Source organism: Chrysemys picta, chromosome 14 (assembly GCF_011386835.1).
Source record: "Chrysemys picta bellii isolate R12L10 chromosome 14, ASM1138683v2, whole genome shotgun sequence".
In the NCBI taxonomy this organism is placed as follows: Eukaryota; Metazoa; Chordata; order Testudines; family Emydidae; genus Chrysemys; species Chrysemys picta.
Genome location: NC_088804.1, coordinates 20,374,849 through 20,398,262, shown reverse-complemented (window position 1 = coordinate 20,398,262; position 23,414 = coordinate 20,374,849). Strand labels below are relative to the sequence as shown.

The 23,414-nt window shown below is 38.4% G+C and overlaps 1 protein-coding gene across 1 annotated transcript in view; it reads right to left on the bottom strand.

The window, feature by feature from the left end:
- Window positions 1-23,414, bottom strand: part of ITFG1 (integrin alpha FG-GAP repeat containing 1) — a 206,060-nt gene that overhangs the window by 136,416 nt on the left and 46,230 nt on the right. Inside the window, exons 7-8 of the mRNA XM_065567608.1 lie at window positions 17,251-17,312; window positions 9,071-9,155 (exon numbers count right to left, since the gene is read on the bottom strand). Coding sequence (XP_065423680.1) covers window positions 9,071-9,155; window positions 17,251-17,312 — 147 coding nt within the window. The remainder of the gene's footprint in view (window positions 1-9,070; window positions 9,156-17,250; window positions 17,313-23,414) is intronic.

Genomic DNA, 23,414 nt, shown 5'->3' with positions numbered 1-23,414 from the left:
GGGGGGAAACAGAGAACATTTTCCAGGAACAGCCACTGATCTTAAACCAAAACTCAAAACACACGGGCAAAAATCATATCCTTTCTGTAGGCAACTAAAAAGCTCTTTCAAATGAGTCTGGGGAAAAACAAATTAGGGCCCCTATTTTCTTCTCTGCCTATGCTGGTGGAGTGGACAAAAACATAAGGGATCCCTGCTGAGAAGTGTGAAAGCGAGGATGGAGGGAAATGGCTGCAGCTTTTGCCATGGATGCTGCCTTCCCTTTCTATCGAAGTAGCACCTCCACAGGGATAAGGACATGTGGAGAGATGGGTAGGAGCAAGCTGCTTTATGTGGAATCTTTCCCGTCCAGAAGATTAGGCAACAAGTTAATTCTGATCCAGGTAGCATTGTTTTGCTGTTATTCCTGCCTTGTGCTGAGCTGCTCCCTAGGAGGGAGTGTTGGCTTCTAGTGAAAGTGGCAGAAGAGTTTGTCTATAGTAATACATCTCCTGACGGTGCTTTAGGACTGGAAAGGGCTGGCTGCTATTTCAAAAGTAAAGAGGTTTCTGTGGCTCTTGAAGGAGGAAGGATGGTTTTAAGGGAATGAAAGTTTTAAGGGAATTTAAGGCATGCAGAAGAGAAACAGCAACATGAGATTGGGAAGTGGGCACTCTGGAGGAAAGTGAGACACTCATGAGGGATGAATTGGGAATTTCAGGAAGGAATTTAGAGCCCATTTCTCCCCAAAGTTCATCCAATCCACTTTATGATTCTCTTACCCCCACCTCCATGCTACTCTCGTATTCCCCTCACCACCTGAAGGTGGAGAAAGGAAAAGCTATATGGGGAGGCTGGATGCGGTACAGTGTGTGGAACAGCATGAACCCTCAAGGTGCAGTTTGTCATTCAACCCTATCACAATGAATATTTCCTTAAGTGTTTTAGAATACCGAAAGCAAAACCCCTCCACCCGCTAGTTAAATTATTGTTGTGACTGTAAATATCAATTGATTTAAGGGAAAACCCCTCATGAGAATGTTTGTCAGAAAAATGGTAGAAATTCAAAAAGGCAAGGTTACAGAGAAATATGAAAGTGTACAGTTAAGGTAAGTTAACAACCTTAACACTTCTGCTGCCTACAGAAAAACCAAAGAACAAATATATCCTCAAAACCACACTTCCACATTGCTTTAGTGACTCTGCAACCTGAGTAGTTATCAGCCTGAAGTATCTCTGCACACTGCCATAGCACTGGAACTGCGGAGCACCTATCTTCATGTCACTAAAACTACTTCTCCTTTCTTCTTTAAGACCACACAGAGTTGCTGGAAAAAAACAGGCTTTTACATCTTTTCAGTCAGGACAATTCCCCCACAAAAAAATTAGGTGGGCACAAGATGAAAAAGAAATCACACTTATTATATAGAGGTGTAAATACAAAACTAAAGCCATAACTCTAACTCCTTAGGCCAGAGGTCTTCAATCTGTGGAGAACGCCCCCCCTAGGAGGGCACAGAATAATGTTTGGGAGGGAGGGAGTGGCTGTAGCCTGGACCAGCCCTCCAAAGGGGGTGGGGAAGAAGTGCTACCCAGCTCTGCTCCTGGCCCCAGTCCCCACCCCCAGCTGTAGCCCCAGCCCCTTTGTCTGTGCCCCCCACCTCCTGGAGCTGCAGCCCCACCCCCAGCTCTGTGGGGGATAGAGGGGGGCGCGAAGTAAAAAGTTTGAGGACCACTGCCTTAGGCAGATTAAACAACTATAGCGGATTTCAGATTTTCAGTTATAGGGGTATCAGAACACATCTTAATTAAAAATCCTTCATCAAATTACATTTACCTTTCATGCAAGGTGCAACAGGTATGTTGGGTTAAGGGCAGAGTTAAGGTTATTTGGAAAAAGAAGAACAGGAGTACTTGTGGCACCTTAGAGACTAACAAATTTAGGTTATTTGGGTAATCTCAAATGTGAATTTCCATACTTTGTTTACATTTAAGTATAATTATCTTTGAATAGCCACACTAGTGTTTCTTGTTTTTATCATTTCTCCAAAAACATTCTCTTAGATGTTTTATTCTTTAAGTAACTTATATTTTTATAATCTTCATTTCACGTTAATTATTGTGGGGGCAGGAAGGGGGGGGGGATTGCCTGAGAATCATAATATTGCTGTTGGAAAACTGGTTTTAGCATCAGAGGAACCTAACCATTTTCAATTTTCTTTAAAAGTACAGCTAAGCAACTTAAATACAACAATGTCCCCAGCCTAGGCTTTGTCAATGAGGAAAACGTTTCAGAGTTATCATGAACATGAGCCTATACCAGTTAGTAGGAGACTACACAGATCAAGCAGTCCTGGCAGAAGCAAAGAAAACAACAAATGAGAATAATGATGAAGGAGAAATGGAAAGAACCAAGGAGGAGGTTGGTATATGCTGCTCTCAGAAAATAATCAGAATCTTGTCATGTTTGTCTACAGCACAGACTGTGACAACACAGCGTGAGCTACTGTCATTTGGGGAACTACTTAATACTGAGTCAGCCATACAAACAGTAGCTCTCACAGCCTAAACAAAGCAGAATTACTGATTTATGTGAGCTCAAACATTTAAATTCATTAATCAAATGTCCATGATGAAACAAAATTTTAAATCTCTACAGAAGCCAATAGACTACTAAATGAATAGTAAGATTCTCATTAATCCATGCAAATCAGTTTTTAGTCACTTCATTTAAGAGACACCCTTGATTAATCTAAACTCACTGACCATTAACAAAGCCCAATTATACAGAGTCTACATGACCATTATTTTCATAAACTTTTCCACAATGGAGCCAAAGCCAGCTTTCTATCCTAATACCACCAATTATATAATGCTTTTTATCCGAAGAACTGTAAAGCACTTTACAAAAGCAAGGTAAGCATCATTGTCCTGATTTGAGAGATGCAGAAACTGAGCCACAGTGATGTGAAATGACTTGTCTAAAGACATACAGTAAGTCCATAGCAGAGCTGGGAAGAGAATGCCTTAACTCCCAGTTCTGTGCCCTATCCATTCAACCAACTACTCCCTAGTGAATTTGTTTCAGATTAAATAAAAGTAACTAACTTATAAATTTAAGTTAAGCATGTAATTGCCTTGTTTACATCTATGAAGAGCACAGACCCGATACAAACTAGAAAACCTAATGGTAAATTGTCAAGATCATCAAACCCACAGAGGTCATTTCAAACAGTCAATCACCTTTATTTAAGAATCCCCTTTATACTCATTTATTGCAACTTAATTGAATTTATCCTTGAACAACAAGTACCAATCACCCAATAACTTCAATCTTTTGTACTCTGGTGAATTGTGTAAATTTCTCATAATTTTGCTACATCTGTATAGTGTAAAGAGAGGAGAAAAATATGTCCTATTAAACAAAAGAGCCAAAGGTTGCCAAACCTGGTTGCCTAAAGTTGGGCTCCAAAACCCACACTGAGGCATTTAAATAGAAATTGCTTGATTTTTCCAGAGATGCTCCCAAAATGTGAAATCCCAAAACCACTTTTTAACAACAAATTATAAAAGAATCATATCTGACATCCATGATTCATACTAAAGAGAATATGGGTATCTCATGAAAGCCTCTGCTAACATAACAGACAGCAACAAGTGAAGAATTAATCATTTTTGCTATAGCAACCACTGCATTGCAATTACCTTAGTGACATGGGGAGAATAGAAAAAATAATAATGAAGAGCTCTTACTTATTTGGCTGACAAAGTGCTCCAAAGAAGAGCAGAATTCTCCAGTGCACAGCTTTTCTCACCTTAATCACTTCAGATGCCATTTATAGTAAATTTATGTCTCAAAGCTTTTTCTGATTTTTTTTTTTTTAGAAGGGCAATACAATTTTGTCAATTGTTTTTCTGTCCTTTTGGTCAAGTTGATGTATAAACCATCACCATCATGTACCAGACCAAAGAGCAATTTATTTTAGAGAGTCTGGTTTTCATCAAGCTGAAGCCCCAAGGTCTAGTACATTTCTGAGCATGCATTTGCATGTCTGTTTTGCATGACTATCAATAATATTTATTATCTGATTGAGATTTTAGGAATTTTACCTCAGAAATACTGCTAGAACAGTCTAGGGACACTGTTATTAAGGTTAGATGTTAATATCTGTGACAATGACCGTATTATGGATGCATGGTACAAAGTTTTTTATTAAACACAGGAGTGTCTCTGTTCTCAATACCCACTTATATCAAAATAATTTCTATTTAGCACCCTTTGTCCCAATAGCTCAGTTTAAGCATGGGGAACTTATCCAAGACAAACTGCCTGTGTAATAACCCAGCAAAAGCCCCTTTAAAGATTTTTCTTATTTTTCAATAGTTAAGGACATCTATGTGATGGAAAGGGGTCATTTAAAGAAATTATGCCGAATGTCCATACATATTTGGAGACAGGAAATAAAAAATGGTTACTAACCTTCTGTTGTTCTTCGAGATGTGTTGCACATGTTCATTCCTGTATGTGCATGCCGAGAGCACAGTTGCCTGAAATTTTTCCTTCCATGGTACCCGTCGTGGCAGATCTAGTGCTCTCTGCCAGCCCATGCCTATAACATCTGTATAAAGCGCCCAGCCAACCCCAGGCTCCTTCAGTTCCTTCTTTCTGGAAAACTCTGCTGTGAGGGGCAGGAGTGTGGGTCATGGAATGGACATGTGTAACATCTCAAAAAACAACAGTTACAGAAGGTTAGTTAGTTTTTTCTTCTCTAAGTGATTGCACATGGGCATTCCACTCTAGGTGACTCCCAACCAGTAGAATAAGTGAAGGAATTGGAGTTCATGGACACACGGACTGCAGAACAGCTCAACCAAATTTTGTATCATCTTTGGAATGCTGAGTAATGGCGTAGTGGGAGGAAAACACGTGCAGCAATGTAAAAATTGCTGTTTACAAATGTCCTGAATAGGGATCTGTGCTAAGAATGCTGCTGAGGATAAATGAGATCTTGTGGAATGAGCAGTCAGGTTAGCTGGTGGCAAAACACTTCCCTGATCATAACAAGTGCAAATACATGAAATAGTCCAGGACAAAATTGTCTGTGAAAAGACTGGGATGTATTAGCAGGAGTGTTGTAAGTAAGACACAAAAAGTAATTCTTCTGCTCTACTCCGCACTGATTAGGCTTCAACTGGAGTATTTTGTCCAGTTGTGGGCGCCACATTTCAGGAAAGACGTGGCAAATTGGAGGAAAGTCCAGAGAAGAGCAACAAAAATGATTAAAGGTCTAGAAAACATGACCTAGGAAGGAAGATAGAAAAAAATTGGGTTTGTTTAGTCTGGAGAAGAGAAGACTGAGAGGGGACACAATAACAATTTTCAAGTACATAAAAGGTTGTTGCAAAGAGGAGGGAGAAAAATTGTTGTTCTTAACCTCTGAGGATAGGACAAGAAGCAATGGGCTTAAATTGCAGCAAGGGCGGTTTAGATTGCACATTAGGAAAAACTTCCTAATTGTCAGAGTGATTAAGCACTGGAATAAATTGCCTAGGGAGATTGTGGAATCTCCATCATTGGGGATTTTTAAGAGCAGTTGGACAAACCCTTGTCAGGGATGGTCTAGATAATACTTAGTCCTGCCTTGAGTGCAGGGGACTGAACTAGATGACCTGTCGAGGTCCCTTCCAGTTCTATGATTCTAAGTTCAGGTCCCATGTAGGAATGAGATCTCTTAGGCCTGGTCTACACTAGGGAAGGGGGTGGGGGGGAGAAATCGATCTAAGTTACGCAACTTCAGCTACGTGAATACGACATACTTAAATCTACTCACCGCAGTGTCTTCACTGCAGTGAGTCGACGGCTGACGCTCCCCCGTCGACTTTGCCTCCAGTGGAGTACTGGAGTCAACGGGAGAGTGCTCGGCGGTCGATTTATTGCCTCTAGACTATACGCAATAAATCTACCCCCGCTGGATCGATCACTACCCGTTGATCCTTCGGGTAATGTAGGCAAGCCCATACTCGAGGGTATAACCTTTCTAGGCCTTTGAGGAATCAGACAGACAAGTTATTTGAAAAAACATGAGGGTGGAAAGCTGATATTGTTGCAAGGTGAACCTTGATAGAGGAGATTGATAAGCCTTGCTGTTTCAGGTGCAATAAATATTCAAGCATGGGTGAGACTCCACACTGGGATTCCCAAACACAGAACCACTTCCACTTCAAAAGGTAGGTAGCCCTGGTGGAGTGCTTTCTACTACCTAACAGGATCTGACAAACTTGTTCTGGGCAAGTCTGCTCTCTGGGATTTTGCCATGGAGCTTCCAGGCCATTAGATGAAGGGAGCTCACGTTCACTTGGAGCAGCCGAACGTGGTCCTGGGATATTGGGTCTGGATGCAATAGGAGTGGGATTGGAGTAGCCACTGAGAGGTCTAGCAGAGTGAAGAACCAGTGTTGACAGAGTCATGCTGGTGCTATCAGAATAACCCAGGCCTGGTCCCGCTTGATATTTAGCAGCACTCTGTGTATAAGCAGGATAAGGATAGCAAAGATGTCCCATCCAAGGTAGCAGAAAGGCATCCATAATAGAACCCAGAATGCGGCATTGTAGGGAGCAGAACTGGTGACACTTTCTGTTGTACCAGTTTGCAAATAGGTCTATCCAGGGAGTCCCCCACTGCTGGAAAATGTCTTTCGCTATATCCAGGCAAAAGGACCACTCACGGTGACTGGAGAAAGACCCGCTGAGGTGATCTGCCAGTTCATTTTGCGCTCCCAGAAAGTAAGAGGCCTCAAGGTTGATTGAGTGGGCTATGCAAAACTCCCATAGCTGCACTGCTCTTTGAAAAGGAGGGAAGAGTGAGCTCATCCTTGCCCATTGAGATAAAACATGGCTGCAGTGTTGTCCGTGAGAAAAAACAAGCTTCTGCCCATAACGTGGAGCAGAAAGGCTCAACAGGAAAGGCAAACCACTCTTAGTTCTCTGATGTTGATGAGGAGTGAAAATTCCACCAGAGACCAAAGGCCTTGAGTTCTGAGGGGCCCCAGTTCAGCTCCCCACCATAGCACTGGCACATCTGAGACCAGGGTCATTGACGGTTGAGGGCGCATAAAGGGAAAGCCCGCATGAGTGGATCCAACCACCAATTTAGAGATACAAGAACCCATGTCCAGATGGTGGCAATTTGGGAGTACAATGTGGCCAGCCACATCTGAAGAGGGCTGAGATGCATCCTTGTGTACTGTACCACATATGTGCATGAAGCCACATGATCTAAGAGCCACATACAATTTCAGGCTGTTGCAAGTGGATGACCTTTGAGATGTGTTATCAGGGAACTGATTGATTGGAATTGTACCTCTTGGAGGTAGGCTCTGACCCCAATGAACTCTATCCTTTGCATCACAGAAAGGGTAGACTTTTCTGCATTTATCAGAAAGCCTTGGGCCTTGAATGTTGACTGGATGAGTCAAACATTGGACACTATATGAGCCTGGACTGGCCCTTGACTAACTAGTCCTCTAGATAAAGGTAGACCGGCACCCCTAACCTCTCACTTTTTCTGTCCTCTCAACCTAGCTATATCAAAAGAGCCTCAAACAATATAATGTTTTATGTTGTTTCATAATCATGTTCAAATTATCAGAAGCTGAAACTATCCCTGAGCCTTCTCTGGGACTACAGTATGTGAAAAGTAACTTTTCAGTTTGTCTCTACAACAAAGGGAATATGAAAATCTACAAAGCTTTTTGATAGTAATTAGAACCAAATTCTGCATTTACACTGTGGTTTAATATGTAACATCTAAATTTTAATTCTTCACTCAACATGTTAGATAAACATATTTATTATATTTCCTACAAAATATGCTCACAAAATCAGAATAATTTAATAATGTTCAAGATCCCAGATATCCTGGGATCTAAGTTAATTTAATGTCTATCAAATACAACAAAGTTTCTAAAATTATGATGCATCCTTTGGCCATATTAGGTCACTTCTGTTTGCTACAACACATGGTAAGGAGAAATCCTATTGCAGATTGCTCCTTAGGATTTACATCTTTCAAAAGAAAGCTGACATATACTTTGTGCCTATTAATATTCAGGGCATCAATCAAAACCATCTGCTTTTTGGAACGATTAACAGCCATGTACATCAGGGCAATACAAAACCGTGAAAGCATGGATAAAAAGCATTTCGGAATATTTTGAGGTTCTGTTCTTTCTTTCAAACTGCACACAATATGCAAATGTTTGTAGATGGCCTAAATTTTAATTAAAACTTAAATTTTTAATGACTTTTGCACAATACATTAAATAAAATTTCTTAGCATAACCTCTAAATATCATTGAGCTTATACTTTACTCTGTTATACTATACATGAATCCTGTATTCAGCAGCCATACCACAGACCAGCAAAATTCAGTCACCCAGGAGAGGTGATCTTTAAAGGTCGAGCTAAACTGTGCTAAAAATCTTGAGGATTTTTTAAGTATCAGCATAAAACAAGATGAATCTTCTGCCTCTAATATTGGCTCCCTTCTTACTTCCTCAAGAGCATCACTATCTTTAAAGGCAAAAATTGCTGTACCACACATCAGAGCAACCATATCACAACATCTAAATAAGGGCTCAATCCTGCGAATACTCATTAATGAGGGTAAAACTAACTATCACAAGTAGATCCACTAATGTGCAGTAGCGTTTGCAGAATCAGGCCCATAAAACTGCTAGTTACTGCTGTGGGACAAAGCACTATCTAAAGAAATCATCTAGTTCCAGAGAATAACTTGTGTGTTTATCCTATTTAATACGTACATTACCTGAATCACTGATTAAAAAAAACTGATGACATTTTAGTGAAAGGGGTCGCAGGTTATTAAAATTTGGGAACCACGGATGTAGTATGTAGTTACATGACTATGATGCCTGCAAAGGAACCATTGCAATCTGTTGGGCAAAAGCTTTTAACATGATTACAAAAAAAAAAAAAATCTAGAAAAATATAACTAATTAATAATAAAAATAAATGCAAGTGTCAGATAGCTTAAGGGGTAGGAAAAAAAAAAAAAAAGAGGAATCTCACCAAAATCGGCAAACACTGATTGTCCAACAACCATCGTGTCTTCAGGTTTTTGCTTTATGTCTGTGGCTTTGGAGAAATTCCCATCCTATCAAATACAATAAACATACACCATACAAAATTACACTAATGAACTGTAAACAAACCAATGAAAATTTGAAGTGTAAACTAAAGACTAAAAATAGCTTTTAAAAAAAGGATTAATCGGTGAAAAACTGTCTTAACTGGGAAAACTTGCACTGTTTGGAATACTGGAGCCTGAGCTGCCAAACTAATCTGATGTGCAGACCCTTAGTCCTGCACGGAATCTCACAGAAGTCAACAAGACTCCATGAATGAGTAGGAGCATGCACATTGGGATCTGTTTGTAGGAAAAGATTTAGTTACTTCAATGGCATAATCATACGATAAAGGTGTCTAACTATTTAAAACAATGTAACGAAGTAAGACTTGCAATTTATTAAATTACTCTATTAATATAGAAATTACCTTCCAGATTATTCTGATTATACTAGTGCTGAGCAGGGCTTGTTTCAACACCATATTATGAATTAAAACCTGATCCTGCAAAGTGCAGAGCCTCTTTCCAGTCCCGCTGAAATAACAGGAGCGGAGGACACTAGGTATAGTGCAGGCTCAGGCCCCAGCTGTTGAACAAAAAATGGTACATTTTTAATTAAATAAAAAAAAGATCTGAGGCCCAGTGCTCCAATCACTTTACTGGGAGTTATGCTCACTTGAGTACTTGAAACATGTAAAATGCAATATATTAATTAATATCTTGAGTCAAAATGCAACAGGTGTGACATCTCAGAAAACAACTGCAAAAACATCATGAAATATTTAACATTTCATCAAATCTGAAATATATATTTTGGAAATTTAGGAATAATAAAATTAAGAGTTCCTCCTATTGATTCAGAGTTTTCTCAGTTATAATTTATGTTCAAATTTGACCATCACTTATTTGGACCGCTTTGTGTTTTATCCTCCTGTGTATTTTTGTTCTATTAATAAATTAAAAAAAAGGTTACTACTAAAAACCCCAGGGAGTGTTTCATACTTAACCCACACTTTATACATTACACTCATGTTACAATTCCTTCAGCGTTATATAACAAAAGCACCTGTTACATCTAATTAGATGATCAGATCAGAACATTTATGTGCTCTCAATCAATGGCACTCAGTGCTACACAGGGCCGGCTCCAGGCACCAGCGGAGGAAGCAGGTGCCTGGGGCGGCACATGCTAAGGGGCGGCATTCGGTCCATTCTTGGGCACAGTCTGGGCGGCTTTTGTTTTGTTTTTTTGCTTCGGCAGTTTGGGAGGCACTCCGAGCGGCTTTTTTTTTTTTTTTTGCTTGGGGCGGCAAAAATGGTAGCGCCGGCCCTGGTGCTATATATGCAGTTTCAGTGCAGAACTCATTTATGTCAAATTGTAAACTCTAAAAATATTTATATACATTTATGATGGAAACTAACAAAACTGAAATGAGACCTGAGAATACGTAAATAGATGCATCTTATGAATTCATATGGAAAACAACACTATAGTGGTATAAGTACTAGCCACTATCATACATTTTCTTCACTAGTGTCCCCCTCCATTGCGGTGGCTGACCAAATCAAATCAATCAAATCAATATGGTAATGTACATGCATCTCCTGTGATTCAAGTACCTCATCCAAACACCTGTTGGAGAGCTATCTTAAGACATACTCCAAAGTTTTTTGTCCTCTTCTTCCTCCTCCCTCCAACCTCGTTCAATCAGCCCCTCAAATCTACTGTTGTCACCCAAGAACACACTTCCCTTCTTTCCACTGGAGCTGATGTCAGGTCCTTGGTTCCTCCTGGACCCACTCCCTACACACAAGCTGACTCACTGATGGTATGTGGACTTCTGTGAGATTTAAAATATTTTTATGGTATTTTAAGAAGCATATAAAAAGCCCTACCACTTACTATTTTAGGTTGATCTTTATTACACTCACACAATTTATCTGACTGATCTCCCTTTTAATAACAGGTTATCTGTTTGAAAGGTATATCCATAGAACTAGTTTTACAGAAGGGATTAAAACTGAGTCAGTTACTTTTCAGATTATTTGTATTTTGAAGATTGTCTATATTTTTCTAACTCATACGCTATTTAGATTTATAGACTTAGCTCCCTAGATGAGGTTTCTTTGGGATAGTTTTCCCTTGACATTTGATTATAGCTAATTTTTTTCTTGGAGTATAATCTGTGGCTCAGAGGACAAATTAATCAATATGGATGCAAAAACAGAGTGATTTCCCCAGAACTGTTAAGCTCATATTGTTATCCATGAACAACTCCAGTAGAATTATCTGACAGCAGAGCTGACTTTGTAATCCTTACAGATGCTAGTTACCTCATTGCAGTAACGAGGACTAGGCCCTATGTCAAGTGACTAGAAAAAAAAGATAGAGGCCAATACCTCTAAAGCATTTTATGGTAGATCAAAGGAAGAATATACTTTGTTTCAGAGAAAGTTTCAATTCTAAATAATTGTTATCTTTATTCAGAAACACGTATTACGTTTTACAGTCTCTGAAGGATCCAGTATCCAAATTGTTCTTCTTAACTGACTTGAATAAATTTAGATTTTACATTTGAGTCCCCTATAAATGCTGCATGTGGTTTTTATTTATGTGGTAGTTAGACTGCAGCCATTTGCACTAAGAACATAAACATAAGCCTTCCAAACACTGAATTCTTATGTCACCTTTGATCCCTTGATGTCAGAGACAGAAATGTATTTCAGATTAAAAGGAAGAAAATACTTAGTTCCTGAAACAGTAAAAATTTATGTTTCTGGATTACTCTAATTCTGCTCAAAGACACAGATTTGAGTTATTGAATCTAGGTTTTCAGTAGGCCAAAAGTTATACAATTTTTTGGATAAAATATATTTTAAGCTTAGAAAGAAATGTCTACATACATATGCATGGACTGCACTAACGAAAACATATTTTAAATTATTTATATTTTTCTTCTTATTATAAATTATTATTTCCAATTCTTCCCAACATCTAGAACAGAAGCCAATCAATATATGTGATAATAATTTAACTACAAATATTTATTTACTGGAGTTTTAATTACATGTAAAATATTCTCACTTTTGAACCATGCAATTGTTTATTCCAGCTAAAGACTGTAGTATTTAAAAGAGGTATTATGCATTTTATTCTACTAGCCATTCAACAGTGGATGCTGGTTTTCAGGTAAGGGGGGAAGGTGGTTCCTTTTTCTGTAGGTAACTTGTAAATAACATTTTTCTTGTCTAAAACTTTGTAGTCTGTAGCATTCTAAAATCCATAATTAAAACAGAACTGGTCCACAATGCAAATAAGTCAGAACCAATCTTTTACTGGACTGGAGAATTCCATCAAAGCATGGAAGTTGGCTTATAAAATAAAAAACTGACATTTATTAAATATGTTACATAGCTCTGTATGTAGAGATAGCGAACTGAATTATGAGTATATAAATTCACCTCAGAAGTCTGGTGACACCATAAAACATGAGGGCAAAGCTCAAATGGTTTGTACCGTCACCAGAACATTGATGTGGAATTATAGCTCTCAAAATGGCTTGTCTACACAGTGGGGTAGTACACTCTTTGGGGATGTGATTTCTAAAGTTCAATAATCTGTTGCACATTAATTGGTCAGTGTAGAGCCTACTGGTCCATACTAAGCTTCCTTAGTGTACCTTTAACATAGTGCTGTTTCAAGCAGCACTATGATAAACCACACCACCATACTCTACACAGACCAATTAATGTGCAACACGTTACTATGCTTTAAAAATCACACTCCAGTAGAGCACATTATCCCACCACTCAGACATCATGGTCAAGTTATAACTGATCTCTGCTTCTATTTGTCCCCCTTATAAAACAGAGCTAATACCTACCTTACAGTATTGTTGTAAGGTAGGTATTAGCTCTGTATTACAGCTTAGCTCACTAATTTGGAAAGCACTTTGCACCAACCTGTTTTGACATACTTTGAATTTAAGATTTTTATTAACTATGAGCAGGTTTGTTGAAAAAAATTCACTATCAAAATATTAAAACAGGTATCAGACATAAAATAAAGGAATACAGCAGACATGTTTGCACAAGTTATAAGATACAGTAAATCTACATATTATAAGTTAGTAATTTTTTTATTTTACTTTTTAATTAGGGTATGTCTTCACTACCAACGTTAAAGCACTGCCGCAGCAGCACTTTAATGTGGCTGTGTAGTCGCGGCACCAAGCTCTCCCAGTACTGTAAAAAAAACACCCCCATGAGAGGAGTAGCTACCAGCGCTGAGAGCTGGTGCACTGTCTACACTGCCACTTTACAGCACTGAAACTTGCATTGCTCAGGGGTGTGTTTTTTCACACCCCTGAGTAAGAAAGTTTCAGCGCTGTAAAGTGGCAGTGTAGACAAGGCCTTAATTAATTGTACTTTATCCATCTTTCCTGAAATAGTTCAGCTAATTTAATACATGCAGTTAATCATTGTATTTTTCTTAATTCTTTTATTCTTGTCTGCCAGATTTCTATAGCTGACATTTGTTTTTCCACCCACAATGACAAATATTTACTGATTGAAGCCACAAAAAAGTCCAGACACCCTGAAATGGGAACAGAAGACTTAAACCCCCAAAATATACAGTTAAATCAACTGATTGTATACTACGTCATTGTACTACACAAATATATTCAGTAAAATCTTTTCTGAAAGCTTGTAATGTTCTGAACTTGATAGTCATTATGAGAGATAAATTCATGACCATGGTATGTATACATGTATTTGGATATACAGAAAACTGTGCTCAAAGTTCATAGCAAGGAAGGGTGGGGAGCAGTCAGTCAAGGAGGGACACCTTCCAAGCCAACTGTTTACATGAAACCAACTTCAAGCACCCATCCATTGTCCAGCCAGGAAAAGACAATGATGGAATAGAGTTAATGGGAAGACATTGAGACATCCTTAGAATTTTCCCACTTTGAATTACCATGAGTCACCATGCCACAGAAAAAACAACCCCCCCCCCCCCAAACAAACGAACGAACGAAAAAAGAAAACCAAAGGGAAGAGCCTTTTAAAAACAGGCTTGGGAGTGAGGTTTGTTATCCACTAAAGGAGGGACAGCCTCCAGGCAGGAAGCTGTCCAGGAATGCAGGATCCCCACTATAGCAAGGAAGGAATGCCAAGAAACTGTTCAAGGAAACAGGTAACTTGTATTAGAAAAGGGATTTTATCTACTATGGAAGTGTAAAACCTGAAGTTGGGTCTATGCTTATATTCTGTGTAACCTCCATATGTTTACTTTCCCTTACACTTTCATCTTTAAATCTGTGGCTTTTCTATTAAATAAACTTTTTGTTTGTTTTTATCCCAAGCAGGTCTGATGTGTCAACTGTGTGGAGCGTGTGTGCCAAAGCAAACTGATAACAGGGGGACTGGTTTCACACCTTTTGGGGGGTGGCGCACCAGAGAGGAATAGCTTGAGAACTCAGGAAGACTGATTTGGGGAGACTCGGGACTGGAAGGGTTGTTGGTGTCACCTTGCAAACAGCAACTAGGCTGTGTCAGGGATTTGAATAGCAGCTGCACAGCACCAAGGACCTTGAAGTTATAGGGCAGGTAGTAACAGAACTCTTTACTAGTCTGGGTGTTCTCCAAAATGTCACAGTATCTGTGTTTAATTTCAGGACATTTTCTTAATACTATAGTGATAGGAATTTGCAGTGGTGGTGGGAAACAATATCCCGGATATAGTTCTGGCATCAATACTTTATCACAGTGGTTTTCAAACTGGGGTATGCGTACCCCTGGGGGAATGCAAGCTCTCGTCAGGGGGTACACGAGGAAAAATCCTGTAAAGGCGGAGAACACATTTTATTTAGTACAGAGGTTTTCAAATTGTGGGGCATGGAGGAGAGCGAGAGAGAGCGAGAGAGAGAGAGAGAGTGTGTGTGTGTCCAATTTCAAACTTTTTGTGCTGAGCCCCTGCTTTGAGTTACAATTTTTGATTTCACTCCCCTTCCCCGACCCAGACAGGCTGAGTGCCTGCTGAAGTGAGTCCGAAGTGGAGGTGGTGTTTCCTTCCCAAGCCCCGCTGGGCTGCCCTGAGCCACCTGGTATCACCACTCCCACCTCCAACTGTTTGTCCGTATTCCCCTAAGAGGGTGGCCCCACAATTTAAAAACCTCTCAAAGCTGTTGCTAAATGGAATGCATAAATCTGAGGGGGCATGTGATCCCATGTACCCTTTCATGTGTCACCTGTATCTTTTCTACAGATGAGGAGGTTCACTGATCAGCAAACAGTGTACACAGAATACATGCATTCTATACCAAAAGCTGCATTCAAATATACTTGAAGTGCATAAAATCATAGTTTTATACATTTCATTAAAGACTTAAAGGGGCACATATTGTTCTTTATATTATTGGTATTTTAGGAAAAACTAATTGTAAGTACTATTATATTAAGTAATGTTAAATATACAGTCTTGATTGACCATTGCAAGTCTCTCCATTTTACCATTCTTCAACATAAAGTAAAGGTAATTATGGTTAGATGAAAAAGGTGCATGTCTTTATTCTCATAATTTTGATGCAAAGCTGTGTTAAAAATTTACTACACAATAAATTTAAGTGATAGTGAATTAATCTCCCCACCCACACTAATGCACATGTTAAGCAAGGCATCTATAAAAAAGGCGTTGTAAGAAAGTTCAATGTAATATATATTGTACTTAAGATTTTATAGATTTCTTACTCAGGTTCTATTACAGCCTTAATTTACAATATAAACTATAAAAGGTGACCTGTGTTTGATTTGGTAGCATGGCTGCAGCACATGTTGCTGTATGGGAAGATAAGATTTTAGTCTTAACTCAATAATAATCCTTAATCTAGATTCTCATCTATACTAATACCCTTTAATGATGTTCTGGCAGAGTAAAGGAGCTAGAAACAGCCCCCTGAGAGTACTCTGTATAAGGAACCTTCCTGGCATAAGAGGTCTATAATGGCACTATTCCAAGTCTTGGTTGTAGGGTCAGGGCCTGAATCATGGCTGGAGGGCACTGTATTGCAGCTATTTTATTAAACATGAATGAATAAAATGTAAAGCTACCAAAACAACTTAAGACACCTCCATGCCTTAAAGCTGTACTACAGCAGCAGCATCTCCTTAACCCTGCTGTCCCCACCCAAAAACCTTACACCCCATTATTTCTATGTTTAGATGTTGTCACATCGTTCTAGAAGTGTCTATCTTTACCAGATTGATTCCCAATTGATTTTTTCTCCATGTTCCACTCCCTCCAGGCCCAGCAAAATGCCTGAACTGAGTAGCATTTCCACAAGATCTCCATGCCATTTTGTGCACAAAGCAATGATAATGACATTATCCAATTATATTTTACTTACAGACTGCCTATTCAAACCTTTCATTTTTATCTCATACTACCTAATGGCTTTTTATTAATTGTTACAAGCCAATTTGGATTGAATTATGGCTTTTAATAATCTAGAAACATCTTAAAAGCAGATAATCAAAAAATGTACTTCCTGCTGAAAAAGATTAATGCCTTTTGTTTGTTTTTCCTTTTTTCACAATACTCAGAGTTGTGCTGTGATATCTACTTGGGAGTTTCCCATCTATAATTAGAGACATGTTCTATAGGGAAAAAAGTGTGTCATCTCACTCACAAAAGTCTTTTATTCCTGCCCTGAAATCTTTTTAGCCACATTTAAATCAAACCAATAATATCCAAGACTGGAGGCAACCAGGAAAAATTACTCCTTTGAAAATCTTTTTCTTCATAAACCATCATGCTGACAAATTAAATGACAGTAACCTCTTACAACAGCTGACACCACCACAGGAGCCCTGTTAACATGTGCATTAGGGCAGACAGATTGGTTTAATTGGCAGTCATGCTAAAATCCTGCAGAGGAACGGATGCTGAGTGAATCATCTCCTCCAGGGATATTCAGCAGTTTGAATGCAACAGTGCAGCTACAATCTCTTAATGTCAGCTCTGTTTATTCTTGAAATCAGTATCAGGTGACTTCTTTGTTTTATATTTCTTAAAGCTATACGTTTTAGCATAAGATGTTTGCTGTATTTTATTCCTTACCTTATTTACCCATGTTTCAAACTGAATATTTTGGGAACTTGCTAATGTAGTAAGAAACAGATCTGAAAAGACAAACATAATAGAATTACAAGATTTAATATTTGATTATATACGTACTTTTAATCCTACATAGAATATATGTAAATTAGTTTATTTAGAAGTCCAGTGGTTTTCGAATGCATAAATAAATGGATCAAAACAATGTAAAAAGAGCCTGTTTTCAGCCCTGGGCCTCTACTTGTACAAGTACAACAGTGTGAAAATACATACTTTTGGTATACTAATGCCTGTGCATGTATACACATACCTAAACAAAAACAAAAAATAAAAAAGAAGATGTACATATAGAAGTGCTAGAAAACCACATGTGTACAAGTGACAAGTTAAAGAGAGCTAGCTATTACAAGAGACAAGTTAGGGAAGAGAGCTAAATAAGTCTCCAAACTGAAGAAAACGTCACACAGAACCTTTTATCATTTGCTAAACAATGTTTTTCTAACTTCTCTGGCATCAAATTTAGTTCTCCAGTGATTAGTCAAAAAAAAAATTTAAAAATTTTTTCATCAGAACATTACTGCTTACAGAAGAATCTATACTTTTGATTGGAGGTATTTTGGAAAGATTTCCAGAGAAGGAAAACGGGAGGAGGGAAGGGGGAAGGGAAGTGGGGAAAGAAATTTGGAAAGAACGACCTTTTTAAACACAATCACCTTTCAGCAATCTGATGGCCCATTTTGTTATTTTTTCCTTCTTCCATTTACTATTTTAAATTTAAAATGGCAAAACTATTTCACTACTTATGTAAAGGAGCGCCATGACTGTGCTCAAGTGTTGTCACTATTCAGGGTAGAATAGAGTTGTTTCTTTGTAAATAGTAAGAACCCTCAAAGTGTTACCGTTAAATTAACGCCTTTCCCTGATATCATCCTGAAGAAAGAACAAGAGAATGGATGACCTTCTGAAAATGTGACTCTATGGTTAACTTTTAATAATCAATGGTTCTTACAATTAGAGCTTTAAAAATATTTATTTAAAAATACCAGCAAAGATGACAATCTAATTAAACATCCCAGTTAAACTAAGATGCAGTCTAGCTCCTAAGCCATTCTAGTAGCTTCATTTATTATGTTAGTATAATGATACCATAATGACAATTTTACTCAGTGTATATAAATGGAAGACCTTAAAATGATAATTTGCTTTATTTGAATTTTAAAGCTGTATTAATCCGTATGCATTTTAAATTGAAATAATCAGGACTGATGCATAAAAATGTGATATGTCACAAGGACTTTTTTTCTCTCTTTTTTTAAATTTACTTATTGTAGCTTAGAAAACAGAATTTCAACTTGGCAACGTTTAACTTTTCGTCTGTGGAAAATCATGGATTTATATGTAGTCACTGAACAGGATTTGATAAATATATTAAAATATTAAGAACCTAGCCACAAAAGCAAGGATAATCACTTAGTATAGCCATGGGAATAATCCAGTGATTAGGTTAAAAAAAAGAAAAGATTTTTTCTTCACTTCTGCTGTACCTGGCAGTTGCATTGCATATGGGTAGGGCCATGAAATTCATGGCCATGAAAAATGAGTCACGGACCATGAAATCTGGTCTTGCCTCATAAAATCTGGTCATTTGTGTGCTTTCACCCTACACTATACAGATTTCACAGGAGAGACCAGCATTTCACAAACTGGAGGTCCTAACCCAAAAGAGGGGGGGGGGGGGTTGGGCTGGGCTCAGCAGCCGCTGCTCTCTGGCTGCCCAGCTCTGCTGGCAGCAGCATTGCCTCCAGCAACAGCGCAGAAGTTAAGGATAGCTGTATTGCAACCCCCCTACAATAACATTGCAATCCCTCCACAATTCTTTTTTGGGTCAGGACCCCTACAATTACAACACCGTGAAATTTCAGATATAAGGTATGAAATAATGAAATTTACAATTTTTTAAAATCTGTGACCATTAAATTGACCAAAATGGACTGCGAATTTGGTAGGGCCATGCATATGGGGCCCAATCTAACTCCCACTGAAAAGTCAATGAATGGCTTAGGGATTCTCAAAAGTAAGAGCAATTTTAACGTTCCAAACACCAATATCTTCTCCACACTACAATGTTTAAGCACATTTGCAAACAGTAATTGTTATGGTTGGCTCTAAACATTCTGTGTCTCTCCATACCACATGTAGAATACCTGGTGAGTAACAATGGCAGCTAACAGAGTTTCTTCTTTAGCAGAGACCTTGGCTGGCTGTGACACATGGCTAGAAAGGGTTAAACAGGTGCAGACTGAATGACCCAAAGCCCATCTTTAAAGTCATGTTAGAAAGGTATGCGAATGATAATTAGGGCCATTCATGCTAAATAGGCTAGAACTTTGAAATGCAAACCTGTGTGTATCTTAGATGCTACCCGTAAACAGACAGTTCCTGTCTGTCACTGTAACTACTGATTCAGAGATCAAAAGGGAATATTAACACTTGGATGAATCTTGGGTAAAATCATGTCATTGTCTATAAGTCTCTTTGAAGTTTGTAAAAGATTGCCTAATGGATAAATTGCCCTATGTTCATTTGTGTAATTAATTATTGGTGCTGTTTAGAAAGCAAAAGGTTACATCAAAAGCCTATTGTTTAACCAGGACTGTGTGGTCAAGTGGATACTAGGACACAGTATTTAAAAAAAAAAAAAAAAAAGGTCCCTTGGGTCCTGATTCTGTCATCTCAGATCTGCTTAGGCTTCATCAGGAGAAGTTTGAGTTGCAAGACTGAGGTCCAAGTTATGCTGGTACGCCCTGAATATGACATTTGGACACTGGATTATGACCTATGAACTGAATTCTAAAGGAACTCTTTGCAACTACAAAACTCACCATCTCTGCTATGAAGCTGAACCTCAATGGATTGAACTCATGTCTGTATGTATATTAATTTTTAACCATATTCTCTCTCTTGTTTTTTAGTAGATTTTAGTTTAGTTAATAAGAATTGGCTGTGGCGTGTATTTGGGTAAGATCTGAAATATTCAATCATGTGGGAGGTAATGTGTCTAATCCTTTGGGATTGGTAGAACTTTTATATGATGAAACAAGATTGACAGAAATTTTCATCATATTTGACATGGGTACCTGGATGGAGGCCTGAGGCTGGATCACCTTAAGGGAACTGTGTTGTTTGGACTTCTCAGTAACCAATAAAGTAATGAAGTTGTTTTATGCTGGCTTGGTAAATCTAAGTATTGGAATATCTGCCAGCTTTTTGGGGTTTGGCTGCCCCATTCTTTGCAGTTCACTCTGAGTGACCATAGCTGGCCTCCAGTCACACTGGCACTATATCAGTCTTCACATAACCTGTTTGGTACACTTTTGTATAGTGCATACAAGACCTCTTAAGTGTAACTGATTAACCAGTCCTCCTTCCCACCAGCTCTCAGTGCAGCAGGGCATCTTTGACAACATTATTCCATTACTGCTGGTGATGCATTGCATATGCCTGTTTTCCATGAACTATGCCCTACTTAGGCAAAATGGGATGTCTGCCAATGCACTCACATGGTTCACGGACTGTTAGAGACTGAACTTTCATTTTGTTGTAAATGGGTCAGGTGATTGTGTTAATCTATTTACAAAACACTATTGTGTTTTTAGTGTAGAAAAACCAGATTCAAAGGCTACGCATAGTGAATTATTCTGAATCTGTTACAAAATTCTTAGTTCTGGAAGTTCTTGGTCTAAGGTTTGTTTTTATCGTAATAGACTGACAATTCTAACATAATTATAGAGCTCTTTTACATAGGTAATGAAATAGTTTTGCAATTTTTCAGCACAAATCAAAATCAGGTGCCTTTGGTAATCTCATGATTTAATTTATTGGGATTTCCCCCCCTCTAATATGAGAATATGATACGATACAGAGGCATAAGCCAAATAGTTTCTCTTTTTCCCTAAAGTAGACTAAGTTAATATGGATGGAGTGTGTTTACCAAAATTCCAAGAAATTAAATTAATGCTACTAAGAATTAATGTATACTGTAAATAGCTAATTTAATCTCTTCTCTTTGAAGCTTTTTGAATAAGTATCTGTGTATGTCGTTTTTTAATAACAGTCCTTTTTTTCAAACAAACCATTCCACTATATGCAGTTATGAGTTCACAAATAGGACATATTTTCAAGTTATGAATTAATACCAATTGCAATCCTGATGACAGCTATTTTAAAAGACAGTCCATAATATAGTCTATTCTTTATTAACTCCCATGAATGGGGGTTAAACATTTGACTACCCACCACACAGATCAAATCATCCTATTAGGAAATAATTTTTTGAACAAAATCAACAAAAACACTCTCCCCCCCCGCCATTTCTATATTTTCATGCCGTTAACCCAAGAGAAACCAAACAAAGATGGGTGGCAGGCAGGGATGCTGGAACAATTTGTATAGTGGGGGTGCGGAGAGCCTTTGAACCAAACTGCAAACCCTATAAATGATGGAAAGCACTTCAAAGCAGGGGGTGCTACTCAGGGCCGGCGCAACCCATTAGGTGACCTAGGTGGTCGCCTAGGGTGCTAACATTTGGGGGGCGGCGACCGCGGCGGCCGGATCTTCGGCCGCCCCGGTCGTCATCAGCATTTCGGGGGTGGGACCTTCCGCCGCCTAGGGTGGCAAAAAAGCTAGCTCCTGGTGCTACTGTACACCTAGTTCCAAGCACCTATAGGCAGGGTGCATCAATACATTAGATTTTACTTCTGGAAATTTGGATTGAACTCTAGTTAAGGTCATAAGCAAAAGAATGATTTTGGAGACCTCATCCTAACCTTATTACAAGCGCAACACGCAATTTGGAATGACTAATGGTCTTTGATCAGGTGAGTATAAAGTCTGGAAAGGCAAAATGCCAGTAATGAGATATATGGACAAAATGGTGAAGCAAGTTTCCTCATGCATCTGCTTGCCATTAATTTTGGTCCCTGTCAATACCTGTAAGCCCTCCTTTTCACATAAATACCATTATTTAAAATTTAATCAATCTTCCTGGCTAAAGCTTTGCCTTCAGATTGCTGGAATAAGAAAATGTTTTATAATGTAATCCATCAAAAAAGGGATGACTCTTGCCTATAGTAGTCTTGGTGAAATGAGGTTTACAGGATTGAAGCTATACCTTAATATGTATGATGCAAGTTTGCCAGTAAAACCTGCGAAGGAAGTGTAGGCATATTATCTACTATTAGAAAGTTAAAAGCCCTAGCCATTAAACAATACTTAAAGGACTAACTGAATGTAATTCTCTTTTGTTAAAAATAACTTTTTGTTTTGGAGTTGCACCAAATACCAAGTTATTTTTTCCCTCTACATTAGAAAATACATTAAACCAATTAAATCAATATTTCCTTTCATCCTGCAGAGTCTCTCATCCAATGAAGTTAATGGAAGGCCTGCCTATTTTAGTATGGGATCAATCCTTTCTGTCTTCCTTGAGAATTGCTATATAATACTATAGCTTGTCTCACTACTGGTATGAGTTTCACAATACATGCACCAACTAACATCACACATGGCTCATCCTTGTTTTTAAGATTATTTTGCATTAGATTGGGTTTGAACATCCGTTTACTCCTATGGTAGTTTGCATTATTTTCTCTAATATCTGTAATTTAGAGTGCATGTCTTGTACCTTAATTGTGACGTTGTGCAGTCTATATGGTTTTATAAAAACTTGATAAGTCAATATAATGTAACTGAGATGGTTTTAGAGAAAATACGGTAATAAGTGAATGTAACGTAACTGGGATATGCTTCATGCAAAAGGTCTCTTGTAAGGTATCATTACAAAGCTTATAATCTACTGAGTATGATCATCTGATTTGTATAAATGTACCACTCTTGTATCTAAAACTAGAAATATAAAATGTAACTCTGAGGGCCTATTGTAATTGTGTAAAGTGTGGACCATTAATGATGGTTTGGAATCTTGATGACTCCCATTGTCTGCAGATGGCTGTACTTACCTGTGAGTCTTCCTGTATATGTGTGTGCTGGCAAGTGAGTAATGAAGTCTTGCAGTGACATGTGATCATGTCACCTGAACTGGAATCCATCTTTAACCTGGTGCTTTTCCAGTGAGGTGGGGGTGGAAACCCAGAGAGACAAAGAGTTCC